At 40.2% G+C, this 17,185-nt stretch overlaps 1 protein-coding gene across 1 annotated transcript in view; it reads left to right on the top strand.

The window, feature by feature from the left end:
* TAF3 (TATA-box binding protein associated factor 3) overlaps nt 1-17,185 on the top strand; it is a 119,491-nt gene that overhangs the window by 81,002 nt on the left and 21,304 nt on the right. Inside the window, exons 3-4 of the mRNA XM_071734182.1 lie at nt 9,490-11,312; nt 16,380-16,462. Coding sequence (XP_071590283.1) covers nt 9,490-11,312; nt 16,380-16,462 — 1,906 coding nt within the window. The remainder of the gene's footprint in view (nt 1-9,489; nt 11,313-16,379; nt 16,463-17,185) is intronic.

The raw sequence follows: 17,185 nt of genomic DNA, 5'->3' as shown, positions 1-17,185 counted from the left end.
AGAGAAATATGAAGTGTCTATGGAAAATTATGCCTTCCCATTTCTGTGGTTCTTTTTGCTCAGTTGCAAAATAATACACCAAATAACCAGCATATTTTCTCACTTCCAAATCTTAAGTACCTGAAGGCATATGGAGGTTACACTTCTGTGAAGGACTCAAACAAATTCTGCAATGCCAAGTAAAAATTATTCATATGGCAGAAGTGTGGGTACCCCCATTTAATAAATACTGAATTTGTTCCTCTGCTAGGAGGTGAAAGTAGTTGCTTCTGAAAATATTTGTGAAGTCTGGGTTTTTTTAGCACAGGATTTTACTGAAGGTGGAACGGTATATTTTTTAAGATATAAAAGGAAAAGCTCTGTAAAATCCTTCCAAATGTTTATATAGGTTCAGTGGCTTTGTTTTGAGTAAGATTTGTGTTACTTGGAAAGCTGGTTTGGAAAGCTTAGCCTGGAAGATTAGATACAGAGGTGCAAAGTGAAAAGACTGACCCTCTGCTTTCTGTTTGTCAGGAAAAATACATATAAACCTCTCGTATTACGTTTGAGAATTGTTACATACAGATAATACAGTGTGGATTTTAAGTCTTCAGATCATAAATTTGATCTTTGCAAGAGGCGCGGTGCCGAATCTTAGTTATAACAGAAATTCTCATCCAGAAATTCCCCCGGGAAGATTATTAAAATACTACAGGTACTGACATCAGCTACAAAGATCTACTTGTGCATATTTCTTTAAAGGGAGAGAAAAACACCTTAATACACAGTATTACCATAGCTAGGCCCTATTATACTATTGTAATCGTAGCTGAAGCAAGAACGGTGATTAACGATGGCAATTTATTGTATCTGACGAGGGGAGAAAATAGGAGATGTTGTCGTTATCATAAATCATATCATAAATAACCAAAGAGAAGCACTCAGAAAGCTTGTGTGGTGTCAGCAGCAAGCCCTTTCAGGCACGTTAGCCCAGGATGTAGCCATAGAAACCCCAAAGTCATATTGTTATCTTAGTCTTGCTGCAGTTATGTGATACAACAGTATTAACATATAGATTAGGCCATTTATAATACCAGGTGTCATTTCAGTTTGGCTTGCTTATATAGCATTTTAGTTTTTTATTGTGCCAAATGTTAGGGAAACGTTGCATTTTTACAGGTCAGTGTAGAGCCATTTATAATGTATCGGCTTCACACCTCTGTCGGTCTTGCTCTAATGTACTCTATTATTGATTGGTTGTACTCTGTGAATTGTCATTGCCTAATTACCTTGTCTTTGCTAATAATTTCATTTTTTAGAAGTCAAAATGTACCTTTAAAGAGAAAACCTCTGCACCTGCATGCATTATTTGGGACAAGTTCCTGATTCTGTTACAGATCGGACGCCACAGAGGGAGTAAAAAGTATGATAAAAAGCAGATTTGTCCAAATTTTGTTAAAGAGGTTTTCTGCCTCCACATATATGTTTTGATTTGAACAGTGGTGGTTTTCACATCACGGTCTGTTCTGCAGATTGCAGAAGGAAGACTCAAATCACAGGTAATTCAGAGTAACACCAGTGTGACTAAAGCAAGGCTACCCTGCTGATGGGGAACTGCCTGGTTCTCACGCATCTACTCACTCAGTCACTTCCTAAAAATACTTCTGTGGTTGTTTCTACTCTCCATCCAAAGTCTGCTCCATAGCATAACACCTCCAGACACATTAGCATAGCATTGCCATGCACACACATTTATTTGTGTATGCATGTGTGATCTGCAAAAACTGTCAAGATGCTATTAAAAGTCAAAATGAAAATAAAGTCTTCCTCTTTGTATTTAGACAGAAACACGTTTTTGCTTGTTATGTGCAGGGCAAATGCAGGACTGATGTTTTGTCAGGTCACAGAGAGGCTGTGAGTGTGGCTGATAACAATCTGCCAATGCTGTTTTTCTGTCTTCAGCAGGAAGCTGGGTGTGTCATTTTAAGAAACCCGGGTAGTTTGGCTACATAAACACTGCATATTCTAAAAAGTATTATAATGAGGACTGCCACTAGTAAGTATTTAAAAGCGTTATTCTCATCACATTCAATATCCTAAAGCAGCACTGGAAGCCAAAATTGCATGTTATAACCTAAGCCAAGATCTGATGCCTGAAAAGAGATGCTCCACACCTCTCTCCTCTTCTTTCCCACACCTTTAGTCTTGCATGATGTTAAGGTGGGCTTTTTTACTTTGCCAACTGGACAGAAAAATGCATATCTTTTTTTTTAATTCCACCTCCAGATGTTTTTCTATCTGAGTCATCCCACTAAGTCACTTTACTATGGAGAAGGGGCCAGGTGATGAAGAATGGGGGTGCAGGACTTTCCTCCAGGTTGTTCTAGCCCAAAAGTTTGAGTAATATCCTGACAGCCCAGATTGGTGATCTGAGTTCAAAATAAGAGCTTTACTTTCATATTTTAGCCTCAGTTAGTTCCCCAGTGTCCTGCACAAATGCTAAAACCAGAATAAAAGAAAGGACTGAACTGTTTCTTTTTAATGCAACACTGTGATGTCGAGTTACAGCTTTACTAGTTGTGGTTTGTTTCTGGCAAACCATTGACATCTTGTTCTCATGCTGCTTTTCAAAAGTTTGTTCATTCCATACCAAGAGATGCCTAATGAAGAGTGTGAAGTTGTTCAACAGGTGACTTAATTAGCGTGGAAATTTGTGAGTCCTCAACCAAGTTTTTGCCATCACCCATAATTCAAGGTGGATGAGTGGAGTTCATCCCGAGGGATAGAGGGGGTTTTTGTCAACCACCTGTAGCTCCTTGGACAGCTTAATAGCAGCTTTTGGAGTGACTGATAAATGTAGACTGTAAATTTCAGTCCCATTGCACTCCTCTAACTTCAATCCTGTCTGATGGTTGAAAGAACCACTCAGCATTTTGGGCCAAAATTTTCCAGTGCAACTAAGAAGTCTGAAAGCTTAACTTCAGCCATATTTAACATCTTCAGTGTTTCAGATGTATGCAAAATCACTGGCCACACCTGAGAGCTTTTTTTTTTTTTCTTTAATGTATTTGTGATTTCTGCATTTTAGAACATACTGAGAATGCACTGGAATGAGCTTGCTGGCAATGTCAGTGGAAGAATTTGAGACATGTGGAAGATGAGCTCCTTGATGGTGCTCTCTTACCAGCTCTCTTCACACAGAAAGTGTCAATTGGAAAATGTGTAGAGTTTGGCACTAGTTAGGTTGACCTCCTTTGTGCAGTAAAAGAGAAATCTCTTGATGTGACCCCCTGTTTGGTAAACAGGTCACATCAGTGATCAATTCTGTTCATATGGCAGAGAAGTTATATACATAATATATAAATCCATATCTATATGCACGTATATATCTATATAAAATCTGACATTTTAAGGTCAGAATGTATTGCAAGTATCTCAGTGTGTTCATTTTGCATTAGGGTATCAGGATATTGGCCTGTAGGATATCAGGGTTGAATTTTGTCATTCTTCCATTAATTTCCTTTATGGACTACAAGCACACTTTCTGTTTGTTTTGGGAAGAGGCCGTTGTTATTACAAGTTAAAGAGATAAAACCTATTATGGAATAAGAAAAAAATCTTTACTTTTTACAGAAGTCAAAAGGCACTGCTTATTAGGATATGATAGGCATGTTAAGCTCTTGACTTAGTGGCTTAAAAATTCCCAGAAGACATCTTTGGTTTAATCTCATGCTTTATCTAGACAACAGGGAAATGATTTTGGAAGTCTGCAGGAAAATTCTTCTTGTTGGTGGGGTTTTTTTTTGGTTTTGGGTTTTTTCACTAAAACGTTTCATATGCTGTGGAACGATCACTTCCTTTCTTGCATTGGAGAGGCTGAGCTGGCTTGTCTGTAAAACCTTCAGCATACACTTGGAAAGAAAGATGGGTTGAAGATTTAAGTGCGGGCACTGCCACAGCATTTCCTTTCATGAGTCCTGATTTTTCTTAAGAAAACTGATGCTTTCAACTTAGGTGCTTGTTACCATGCAGTGCAATGGAGTCTGATATGTGTAAGAGGCCTGATATGAGCTGAATTTTATGTGAAAGAACTGTATGATCAACTGATAGATCTTTATTTGGCCATTTTGCATTCTGTCAGAAAATAAAATGTTCAAATTCTGTTTAAAAACAGATTGGTTATGGAAGAAATTTAATTGTTGAAAATAGGCATGTTGCATGGAAACATCTCATTAGGAATTATATCCTTAATGGGTTTGCTCTGATAGCTGACACTGCTTATCTGGCATGCTAAAGTTAGTATCACATACCAAATGCCAAAATCTTGCAGTATTATAATAACAAGAGTTGGCTTCCTCTCAGAACTTTTTGTAATTAATACATTAGCCTTAGCACTTGAGGTAGGAAGCTGCAGTTATTGAGATGCTCTGCTTCACTCAGCAAGTGATGTCTGTCTTTAGGCCAGCATGTCTGACTCTGCTTCATCTGGTACCTAAAAAATCCAGGTTTATTCTTAGATTTCCAGGTTTTAGCCAGGTGGTTTTATCCTACCACCACCCTGTGACACAGGGAGGTATTAATCCAATTTCCAGAAGAGAGACTGGAGCTTCACTTCAATTAAATAGCAGCCAACAGTCTTTGGCAGGGTCAGGACCTGAGCAAAGATCTTGTATGTCCCAATCTGTGCCACATGCCTTAGGACATCATCTAGCTCTAAGTGCTTGTGCTGCTGTCACTGAAACTACCAAGTAAAAGGACTGATAATGATGGTGATGATTTTAGTTTTATACAGTTTATTTAATAGATGTCTGTGTGTGTGTGCACCATAGCTCTTTCTCCTTGAAGAATGTCTGTACGTAGGGGTGTTTCTCTGCAATCAGAAGAGTTTTGCATCTATTTTTTTTTCTGCCTTCACTTTCATCTGACCTGCTGAAAGAGCAATGAGTGCAGTCTCCTCTCATGATGCAGCTGGGAGAGCATGAGAGCATGGTATGGGTGATTGCACTTCTTTTTCTGCAATAAAGACAGAATTTCTGTTCCTTTGTACCCCTGTGTCAGTTTTAGGGACAAATTGTCCCCCAGTCACTGTGAACGTGGAAGTTCATTACTGAAGTGTTGAGTATTGCTGTCCTGTAACCAACTTGTGGCCAAGAGAGTAAAGTCAATAAGCCTGCTGTGCTACAGGAACATGCTGTACAAAGAAAGAAATTTTCTGCTTCTCTAGTGTTTTTTTCATCAAAAAGGCACAGGAGTTTTGATTTCTTGCCTAAACTACTCAGCTTAAGAAATTTTCCAGCATTTGAGGTGGTGACAGATCCCCACAGCTTGCATTTGGGTTTCTAATGCTTTCTGTCCAGAGATCCTGAGGAACTACATCTTAATCAAGTTCAGCTTTCACACCACCTCTGTGAGATGAAATTATCATCTCCTGTCAGATGGGAAAGACAACAGCACATAGTCTGAGATTGTGCTGCAGACCCATGTCAAGAGAGGAGTGTATTCCTCCCTTAACTTCAAAATCATCCTTCCCATGAAAGCAAAGAGCTTGTCATTGCATAGACACAGGTGATGTTACACATCCCAATATTCTCCAGTAAGAAATGCTGTCATCACAAGCAGCTTTCTCAGAAGCAGCTGTCAGTGTGTTTTATTTGGACAAATTCACCTTCAGGGCTGCAGTGTGATGGTTGAACTCATCCCTCCTGTAACCTGTGCACCATCTGAGAACCAGTGGCTCTGCACATGGGGCCAGCTGACATAATAAAACAATTGCTCTGTATAGCTTTAGTAACTTGAGCATTAATATTGATTCAGCACTGACTTCTCTAACAACAACCAAAAAAAAAAAAAAAAAAAAAAGGTAAAAAATGTATCTGTTATCTTGAGAAACCTCCCAAACAGCTCTCGTGTCCTTTCATTACAGGAGAGAGTTATTAGGGCAGATGGCCGAGGTGATATCCATTTGACCTACAGATGCTAACTCAAGAGTCAGATCATTAATAAGGTGGCCAGAGATAGGGAGAGATGGCAGTAAAGAGAGTTAAAAAGCAATCCTGTGCACAAAGGGCTGTGCATCAAGAAGTGCCAAGTAGTGAATGAGGTGGGCAAAGGTGAAAAAGTGGCTGCCTGGTTTTAAATGATCATCACCACGTCAAGCAGATTACACTTAAAAGCTGATGTTTTCTCATATTTGGTTCCTGCTCCTCTGAGAATCCTTCTGGAGGACAATGAGCCTGTAGCTCTTGAACATTAAGACAGAGATTTCACTTTCTCTAGTTAACCCCTCAAAAAAAAAAACAAAACCAACCAAACCCAAAAACTGCTTTATTGTTGTCTGCCACAGCCACAGCTGCGGTGGCTCAGGTTTGAAAGCTGCTGCCTGGCAGAAAACCAGTCCTTGCTGAGGATCAGACCATGGCCTTGTTCCAAGAGAAATTTGGGTTTCATTTGACCACGATAGGATTCCAGATTGTCATCTGAGCATGTCTGAAAAGTGGTGAATGTGTGTCAGTAGTTAAGTGCTCGTGAACTTCCTTAGTCCCTGGATTGTTCAGGACTGACCCAGGCAATTTTTTCCAGATGTTTTGGGGAATCCAAGTCTGTATAAAAGGGATGGTAATGCTTCTGCTTCCTTACTAAGTTGTCTTTGTGGCTTGCAGGAATGTGCATGAAAGCTGGAGCCAAGACACCCCAATTTCTAGTCTCACCTCTACAAACTGCACTTTAACCTTTTCTGCCCTTCCCTGGCATCTCCACACAAGATCACAGAAACTTCGTGGGCCTGGTGCAAACTTTACTTGGCCTTATTAAAAAAAATAAGCATTGCTCTTTTTTTGTTCTACAAAACTCCAGTCCCTGTTCTCTAAACCTCCCCTGAAATTGTTTTTTTGCCTTTGATCCAGCAGCTGCTGGTTTTCTGCAATCCTGAGTAGGTAAAACATGAGAAGCACCTTGGGATGAGAAGGAGTTACAAAAATATGAAATATTGCCTTGCACTTCCGTGAGAGGTGGTGTAACAGAGTGGCAATTTAAGAAGTCTTTAGCAAATAAATGTTCTGATTTTACTAGTAAATGGGATTTTTTTACTGTTTGTTGCAGTAGTTTCTCTCCTACTTTATTAACTCTTTTTATCCCCATGTTTTTTATATTAAAATTGCTTATGTGGCTGTCTCTAAAGTTTGAGTGATCAAGCCTTTTTTCTTTCCTAATGTCTGAATTTGGCTACAGTTTTCGTCTTATAGCTGAGGCAGAAGACTTCTTTATGTATGGTGGTTGGTTTAAATTTTAATCACTTTTTAAATTTTGAACTGAAGAGAAAGTCTCAGTGCTTCTCAGAACTAGGCTGAATAGGGTTGAGAGGGAATTGCTCGGTAGCAACCAGTGCTGTATGACATCTGATGAATGCTAATTCTTCATCCCCAAAACAGTTTTGAGCAGATGATGGCAGCTGATTTCTGCAACAGCTTAAACAGAGATTGAAATTACTTCCATGATCTGGAGGCAGATTTTTTTCCCCTGTAGCAGGTGCAGGCTCAGTCCACAGCGATTTCTCAGTTATACTCTAACTTTGCAGTTTAAAAAAATTAATGTCAGTGCCCAGCCAGGCAAAACCTAACTCCCTAACATTTCTGTTTTTCACGGAAGGCTAAGACTTTATCCTCAGGCAAAGCCTTCTCTCTGGGCTGGCTGCTGTAAATCCTCTGGGCCCTGGCAAAAGCCAGAGTTGCTAGCTCATTTTACTTAATTTGTGATGCTGGCAAGATTTGTGCTGCAGCCCAGGGCTCTTGACTCAACTCTCCTAAATCAGAGCATTGACACATTACAGTAGAGAAACACCAGCACAGAAAACCTGAAAATAAGTGCCTTGAAAAGAGAAAGATGCTGTCTTACAAAGCTTTAAATGGTTTTCGTGTAAGGTTATAAGTTTCTTGGTGTTCACTTTAAAACCACCTGCTCATTAAGAAGTTGGGGTTTAGCCACTGTCATAATAAATTGGTTTTATTACATATTTCATGCAAGAATCTTAGGGCACTTGATATCTTTCCACAGAGACCCTTCTAGACAAAATGTCATGAATTTTTGCAGGTGGGTAAACAGACATGGGGTAAAGTGAAGTGAGGTTGTCTACACATGAATGTTAACTGGCATAGGTATAATGATGTAATTACAGCAAATATAAATGTGTCAGGTTAACACCGGTGTGCTCCTTCTTATTCCAGACTAAGAATCCATTTTCCTGCTTGGATAATTCCATTTTGAAAGTGAGGAAGTGTATCCAAGTGGATAAAGTGCTTGGCTGTGGTTGGGGAAATGAGAGGTTCTCTGCTACTCAAACCTGCTGTGGATTTTCTGGGAGATCTCAAGTGAATTTTCTCCTTTCTTTACACCATTGTGTCACAGATATATGACTGAAGATGTTTCTATATGTAGGGGGAAAAAAAATTGCTATTAAACAAAAAACAGAGTCATACAAGTGATGTCCACCCTGGCTTGAAGCAGTTGCTGACTCTTGACCACACTCTGTTTTAGGCTTTATTCCATTTTCAAAGTCTGTTTTTTTGGTCTTATAGCCCAAATTCCCAGTTGCAACTGGAGCGTGTCAGGTGGATTCCTCTGGCAACACATCTTTCATTTGGGTTCCACTATAGCAGGAAGCCAGCAAACACACTCCAGGGTTGTTCCATGATGCAAGCAAAACAACAGTAAGGGGGGGATGATGGAGAGATGCATTTTGAAGGTGTGTTCCTGTCCCAAACCAGCACACACCAGTGGAATGTTCCCATATAATCATAATCTCCATGTACCTCTTAAGATGATTTCAGAGACAGAACCTGGCAGGTTGAATGGGGCTTAGTCCTCTGCTTTAACCTTCAGACTGTGCTGCTTCAGGGAAAACAAACCAAGTTTAGGAAGACCTTTCCTTACTAGTGAAGCCACAGCCAAAATTGTGTGAGTACCATTTAAGTCCTGTGAAAATTATTTTGAGACATGCTTTGCAGTCCATCAAGTCCATCAAGTTTAGGAAGACCTTTTCCTACTAGTGAAGCCACACTCAAAATTGTGTGAATTAAGTCCTGTGAATATTAATTTGATACATGCTTTGCAGTCCATATTGCCACAACAAAAAATGCTTCACCCTCTCTCCCTTTGTTTCAAATGAATGAAACAGTTTCATGTTATTGTAATCCAAACAACGGAGGTAAGGAATAATCAAAATATTTTTTGGTGGAACTGATACTTTGAACCTGCTTCAGAAGATCTACCACCACTGGAGACCTCAACTCTCATATCCTTTGCTCATGGGTTTGACATTAAACTGAGATGAGGGCACCAGCCAGCTGTGATGTGAGACAGAGGTGATGCTTAATGTTCCTTCCAAGTAATCCAGTGAGAAGCTGTTAGGTGGACAGTGGTATGATCTCTTAGGGACTGAGATGCATGTGAACATTTGCTTGTTTGCACAGTTTTAAGTATCCTAATGTTTTTTTTTTTAATATTTTTTTGTTACAGAAGAGGAAGAGGAACAGGTGCCTACAGATGGAGGTACATCTGCAGAGGCCATGCAGGTGCCACTGGAAGAAGAGGGAGATATGGAAGAGGATGAGGCCATTAATGATGAGAACTACTTGAGCAAGAGGCCACTAGAAAGTCCTGAGGCTGAGGAATTTCTGCCTGTCAAACGGCCCAAACTGTCTGTTTCCAAAGGGGACACCTTGGATGGAGCTTTGGAACCACGTGAACCTCTTAGCTCAATAAATACACAAAAAGTACCACCAATGCTTTCTCCAGTTCATGTTCAGGACAGTACAGACTTAGCCCCTCCTTCACCAGAACCACCCATGTTGGCTCCCATTGCAAAAACACAAGCACCAACCCCCAAAACTTTAGAGGCAAAACCATTTGTACCCAAAACAAAGTCCAAAACAAGTTCTCCAGGACAGAAGACAAAATCACCTAAAACTACGCCCTCACCAGTGGTAAGTGGCAGTCCCATACGTTCACCAAAAACTGGATCCAAAGAAAAAAAGTCACCGGGTCGCGCCAAGAGCCCAAAAAGTCCCAAAAGTCCCAAGGTTCCTGCTCACGTTCCCCAACCGCCTGTTAAACCTGAAACACCTACGAGAACCCCTTTGGCTGCATTAAGTGACAAGATAGGAAAGGAAAACATTCAAGTAAAACAAGGACAGACACCACCTGAGCCTGCCACCAAGCCAAATATTGAAAACCAACCTAAAAAACCACCAGTAATGGACAAGACCATCGATGATTCTATCAGTGCTGTGATCGCTCGTGCACGTGCGGAACGGGAACCCGATCCCTTTGAGTTTTCCTCTGGTTCTGAATCAGAAGGGGAAATTTTTACCAGCCCTAAAAGACTTTCTGTTTCAGAGACTACAACTCCTAAACCTTCTGTTTCTGCCAATAATGCAAATAAGGCAGGAGCAACTCCAATACCTCCCTCAGGTGGGACTTCAAGTTCTGACATTTCATGGACAATGGATGACTCGATTGATGAGGTCATTCGAAAGGCAAACATGGGGACACCTTCTAATCCACCTACCAACTTCACTTACTTCTCTTCTCCATCTGCTTCACCACCAACTCCAGAACCTCTTCTCAAAGTCTATGAGGAGAAAACCAAGTTGACGTCATCAGTAGAAGTGAAAAAGAAATTGAAAAAGGAGCTGAAGACAAAAATGAAGAAGAAAGAAAAACAAAAGGAAAAAGATAAGGAGAAAAACAAGGAGAAAAATAAGGAGAAGGAAAAGAACAAGGATAAGGATAAAGATAAAGACAAGGAAGGAAACAAGGAAGCAAAGTTTCAGTGGAAGGAATTACTCAAAGATGATGATCTTGATCCCTATAAATTCAAATTAAAGGAGTTTGAGGATGCTGACACGAAAGTAAAGTTGAAAGATGGCAATACCAAAAAAGAGAGAGAAAAACATAAAGATAAAAAGAAAGAGAAAGAGAAAGGCAAAAAAGACAAGGATAAGAAAGACAAAGAGAAACTTAAAGATAAGGGTAAGGAAGATAAGATAAAAGCTCCATCAGCACCTCTTGTGTTACCTCCCAAAGAAATGTCTTTGCCCTTGTTCAGCACACCAGCTGCTGTGAGGCTTCCCAGCATGTTACCCTCCTTGTCCCCAATGCTTCCTGAAAAACTGTTTGAAGACAAAGAGAAGCCAAAAGAGAAGAAGAAAGACAAAAAAGAGAAGAAGAAAAAGAAAGAAAGGGAAAAGGACAAGGAAAAGGAAAAGAAAGAGAAGGAAAAGGAGAGGAAAGAAAGAGAAAAGAAAGAGAAAGAAAAAGAGAAACACAAACATGAAAAGGTAAGCTGTTCAGATGGGCTGAGTTCTCATAGTTGCTTGAAAAATGCACATGGATTCCTATATTTGCTGCTGAGACTTTTTTAGGAGCTTTGAGGAGATGTGTGATTACAGGTTTGGTATTTTTAAAAAATAACAGCTCCAAGGAAAATCCATTCCACAAGAGTTTCAGGGATTGTCCTTCCTCTTTGGAAGACAAAACAATGGAAGTCAAGTTTTGTGAATTTTAAATGTAAGGTTGTCCTTGACTCACTTTCTACTTTGAGAAAGCTCTGGCTCAACAGCAGCACACACATCCCCAGTGTCTGTAGTGTTGAAGTGCACAGTGATTTCCACAAGTAGGGCCTTAGAACGTAGACATAGACATAGAAATTTTCAATTCAGTTCCCAAAAGTCCACTGGTCCAAAATTTTCAGAAGCCTGCAACTTCTGAAAGGCCTAGGCTGGTGAAGGGACTCGAGCACAGATCCTATGAGGAGAGGCTGAGGGAGCTGGGGGTGTTCAACCTGGAGAAGAGGAGGCTCAGGGGAGACCTCATCACTCTCTACAACTCCCTGAAAGGAGGTTGGAGCCAGGGGGGGGTTGGGCTCTTTTCCCAGGCAACTCTCAGCAAGACAAGAGGGCACAAGAGGTCTCAAGTTGGTTGGACATTAGAAAGAATTTCTTTACGGAGAGGGTGATCAGAGATTGGAATGGGCTGCCCAGGGAAGTGGTGGATTCTCCATCCCTGGAGATATTTCAAAAGAGCCTGGATGTGGCACTCAGTGCCATGGGCTGGGAACTGCAGTGGGAGTGGATCAAGGGTTGGACTTGATGATCTCTGAGGTCCCTTCCTCTCTGAGGTGATCTCTGAGGACCCAGCCAATTCTTTGAAATTACCAGGTAGACAGAAACGAGGAGCAGAATGCCCTCAAACAAACAAGTTCACCAGTTGTATCAGGTGTTCAGAAGAGCTGCTAAATCCTCTCTTAGCAGAACCACCCACTTGCTACTCCAGTTTGTTTGAAGTAAGAAATTTGTTTTCAAATTATGGTCTAAGTGTTCAAATGTCACCTTTCATTTTGAGCCTTACACTTGAGAGGACAGAGCTGGTTTTCAAGTAGGTTAAGCTCCTTCCACTCCAGTAACGATTACTGATTTACATCAGCCAAAGATAATTTCTTCTTCCCAATATCACCTAATCTTGAGGATATATTTAATATTTTAGAAATGAAACCAGCATATTTGCATGTTATCAGATGTGAAATCCCATTGGCTCCCCTAATTCACAGTTTGCTCTAATTTTTTGTCACTTCACCTTATAATACTCATTAAATTGTTAATATTGGGGGGGGGAAAAAAAAAAGGAAGAAAAGGAAGAGATTGTCTTCATATGTGATAACCTTGGATACAGAATTTCCTAAATCTCTATTCCTTAGCATTAGGAAGCACTGTACAAGTTCTGGTTTTACCAAGATGCTTTTTACATCCTGATTTGAGTATAATACTCAGTTTGTACAAGCTCAGATTTGGGCCAATCCTCACTTTTCCTCTTTGCTTCTACACTCTGTTGTGCTGCCTGCTGGGCTTGAAACAAACTGGTGAATTCAAAACTTGGCATATTTTTTGAGTTGGCAAATGGTTTTACCATGCAGAATCTGAGTGATCTGGAGAACCAACATTGGTCTGCTCTGGATGAGTCAGGGACTGACAGAGTGGTTGTTCAGTTGTCTGAGTTAATTTGATGTCGAGTTTTAGACTACAGCAGCACTCTCATGGATTCCACATTTTGTCTCTGCCCCTCATGCCTGAGGTGTTTTGTCACTATTTTAATTGAGAATTTCTGCAGAGATTTTTTTAAAGTTAAAAATGGGTATATATCAAATAGAGGCAAGTTCTCTGTTTTTCATACATTCAATCTTGCATTTCTTCTGCAAATCTCTAGGTTGCTTTAGAGCAATATAACAGAAACAGAGATACAAACCGATCATGTTTCAGTAGAGACTGAACATATATATGTTAGGAAAAGGAGTGCAACAGTAATAAAAACTTGAACAAATTAAATTGACAAAGCTGCCCATTACCTTGGCAAAAAGTCCCTGTCAAAAGATAAACTTTAAAGCTAGAATGCATGAAAGAGTCCCCAGACAGAATTAAAATTTAAACTGATTCTTGATAGATAAGCTTTTTTTAAATCCACCTCTTTGCTGCAAGTCAGGATTTTAAAAATAAATTTCCCCTTTAAATCTCTTGAGCGATTTTCATTTTTTGCAAGGCCGCACTGCTGGTGTCCTGGAAAGATGGAGAGTTAGAGCTTTATCAGTTGGTGCCCTGAGGTATGTGGCAAAGAAGCTAAATCCTTGAAGATTAGCAAAAAAAATGCAGCACATGGCAATAAGGGGCTTATATGACTACTAGTATTAGTTCAGGTGAAAGAAGTATTGCTTATACATAAAACTGGACAAATCCACTGACAATGTATTTTTAGTTAGCTACAAAGGAGTCTTATATTGCTGGACTTTACCTCTTTGGTGATTTGGGAAGCTTAGTAATCCACTGTAAATGCTCTTCTGCTGGCCTCAATTCCCAGTATTACTCCAGAATGCTGCTCCTTTCGTTTTAACCCCTAAAAGTACATGTTTCCTTAATTTAGCTTTAAGATCACACAATGACTTATTTAGCCAGCAGTGGGGCTGTAAGAGCAAATGATCTCAAGTTACTGCTGTGATGCTCAACCTCCCACTTCAGAGGCATCAGCACAACCTGAAAGATGAGTTCATGGGCTACCTGCAGTTTCAGCCAGGAGAAAACATCAGATTTCTGTTTCTCCTAGTGCTGGACTTAAGCAAAAGAGTGACTTGGTGGTCGTGTTTTCGTGCTCAGGATTGTTACAGTTGTTATTGGTGGGTTTGGGTAGTGGTGGGTTAATGGTTGGACTTGATGGTCTTAAAGGTTTTATTCCAACTATTCCATGGTTACCTAAGAATTCATCCCATCTTTCTGAGGAGTTGAAGCTTTTGATCGAATTTTTCCTATGATTTTGCCCACCAAACAGCAACCATTGCTCTGCCTAGATGTCAAAAAGCAGAAGCTGAAGGCTGTGTCCTGGAAGCATTCAGTGATGGCACCAAGGAAGAGAAGCTCTTGTGTATGGTTTGCCTGCAGCTCTCTGTTCCTTCTCCTCAGTAGGTGTTGGGGAGGTGCCCTCAGATCCAGAAAAGGAGGCAGGAGCTGAGGCACCAAATGAAACCCAGACAGTTGGGACAGTAACACCCCACCTCTAGGATGGAGATTACTGGGTGTGCTGTGGGAGTGACTGAGCAGCTCACAAGGCAGCTGCTGACCCAGTTTCAGATAATACTCTGAGCTGTCAACTGAAGTAGTTGAGGAACAGCTGGATGAGAAATGGAGCCATCCCTGCCAGAGATGGCCCAGAGTAAGCTGCCCTTCCTTGTGTATCTAAATCGTATCACTAATGTAGAAGAAAACCAGAATACTGTGTTTTATGTGCTTTTCTTCTGCCACATGAGCCCGTGCCACCATTGTTTAGAACATCTTGGTGGTACACAAATAATAATACAAAAGACCTTAACACAAAGGATGGATGAGTATCTTTCTGAGCTGTGTGCTGGAAGCTAAGTAGCAGTGCTTTTCCTAGGATGTTTTGTATTTGAAATAGGCACAAAAAAGAAGCAACAACATTCAGGGAAAGAGAAAGATAACATAAGGTGTGTGTGCCCAAGCCTTCTGTACTCTCTGTTCAATTCCATGTTGCTGTCCAGTGGAAGATGCCACAGGTTTAGGTGCTGGGAAAGCAGTTAAGACACTTACCTATGGAAAGTGGCAGTGAAATGGTTCCAGGCATTAGGAGCTCCAGAAGAAAAAACCTCTTGCAACACTCCAGGGCAATAACATAACAAAAAAATTGTGCTCTATAAACAGAAGAGTAGAGGGAGACCTGTGAAGTTGGCTAATACATATCCATGGAGAGCTTTACTGAAAAGCATGGTTAACTGTGTCAAAACAGAAATACTACTCAGGCTGCAGCCCTTCTCTCTGGAGTAGACATCTCCCAATGAGCAGCTCCCATTCTTTGGGCAAGATGTGTGGCATGGGATTTTGTCATTCCCATTCCTCAATGTGAGTCCTAATTGAGTCCTCCCACTCTGGCCTGCTGTCTCCTGCATTGCTTTTTGTGCTTTGAATTAATTGTTTGCTCTCGTTTTCTTTATGAAAGCTTTTAAAAAAACAAATTTCTCCCACTGAGACTTGCTTGGGTTTCCATTTAGTGTATGCATAGTGGTTTTGTCTTTTTAAGTTCCTAGAGTAGATTCAGCTAAATAGTTATTTTATTAAATATGATGACACATGCTCAAATTTTTGGCAGATACTGGTTGAAAGAGTTTAAGGATATATTTATATATTTAAGGATAATTAAGGATATATTTAAGTTGTGTAAACTCCACCAGATACTGAGATTGGAGCCCAGGCCATTTGAAAAATAGCCATTAGAAGCCTCAGGCTAATTTAATTTAAAAAGCAGTGTTTCTTTTGTACCTATATGGATAAGCACTTTCATAAAGTGTTCATTGTTGATACATGGGTTTTATTTGCTTACTCTGTGTCTAATTTCTACTCAAGAGTGTTACAGTACATTTATGTGATGAACCTGGGAAATAATTGAATTTAAATCTCAGAAAAAAGTAGAAATACCCACGGGCACCTATCAGGTCTGAGTACAAAGGTCAAAGCATTTCATGTCAGTGTTCACATACATACTGCAGGTCTTTGTGTCTCTAGAAAAGTACTAAACTAGGAAGACTTGTCAACAAAGTGTATGAGCAGGTACAAATGTAGCAAAATTTCAAGTTGACTTTTTAGTGTAGGATTTGTATTTGTGATTTGCTGAGAGCTCCCATGAGACTCTGTCTGTCCATGCCATAGCACAAAGCATTGATTACTCTGTCATAGTCTGTCTCATTAAGCTGATATACTCTTACTTGGTTAACTCTATCAGTGCTTTCATGTGATTAATATATTTTGGGAGTCTGCTTACAGTCTTTTGATTGATGATTGTGTTCCCTTGTACAGATAAAGGTGGAACCAGTTGTTCCGGCTCCATCACCGGTTATTCCTCGGCTGACATTAAGAGTGGGTGCAGGCCAAGACAAGATGTGAGTACAAATAAATCCATCTGCAAGGTGTATGCTCACCACACTTCATCCTTGATCACTTATAGCAGCTCTTATTTTTGGTGTAAACACTTAAAAATTAGTGGCAATTGATACTCAGACGCTAGGAAATTTTTAGGCCGTTCTAATGAAAAATCGAGCAGAACATCCACCAATAAAAAACAGTTTTGGACATTCTGCCCTTTTTCTTCGAGTTTTCAAGGGACACCCATAATCTGCCACCCATCCTGCTGTGTTTCCCACTTCTTGTCTTTCTAGGGCATGGATTACAGGGCTCCATCTGGACTTGTTTGATGCCTCCAGTGACATTTAGTGAGGTTACCATAATGGATGGTTATCCCTAGTGTAACCTACAGCTAAGTTTCATAACACTCTTCAGCTAACAGTTGTTTTATGCTTTAAAACATAACAGTGTAAATCCCTTTATATGCATCTGTTTTATTATAACTGTTGATGATTATTCATGAGTGTACCTAACGCATTTCAAGTGTTGGTTCATTAGCTCCCTAATTATTGGGTGCTGTTGTACAAATAATAGTTACTTTGTACTCAGTGAGTGTAAATAGGATGATCCCTACCCTCAGATCATTCAGTATAAACAGGTGGCTGGAGAAGCTGGGGAAACTATGCGTCACTGGGCTTTTTAGGCTGGTCTGTGTTGTATGTGAAGGGTTTCTTTTAATCAGGTTTTTCATGTTTTTAATG

Source organism: Heliangelus exortis, chromosome 1 (genome assembly GCF_036169615.1).
Source record: "Heliangelus exortis chromosome 1, bHelExo1.hap1, whole genome shotgun sequence".
Lineage (NCBI taxonomy): Eukaryota > Metazoa > Chordata > Aves > Apodiformes > Trochilidae > Heliangelus > Heliangelus exortis.
Note: the sequence above shows the minus strand (reverse complement) of the source record. Positions and strands in the feature narration are given on the sequence as shown.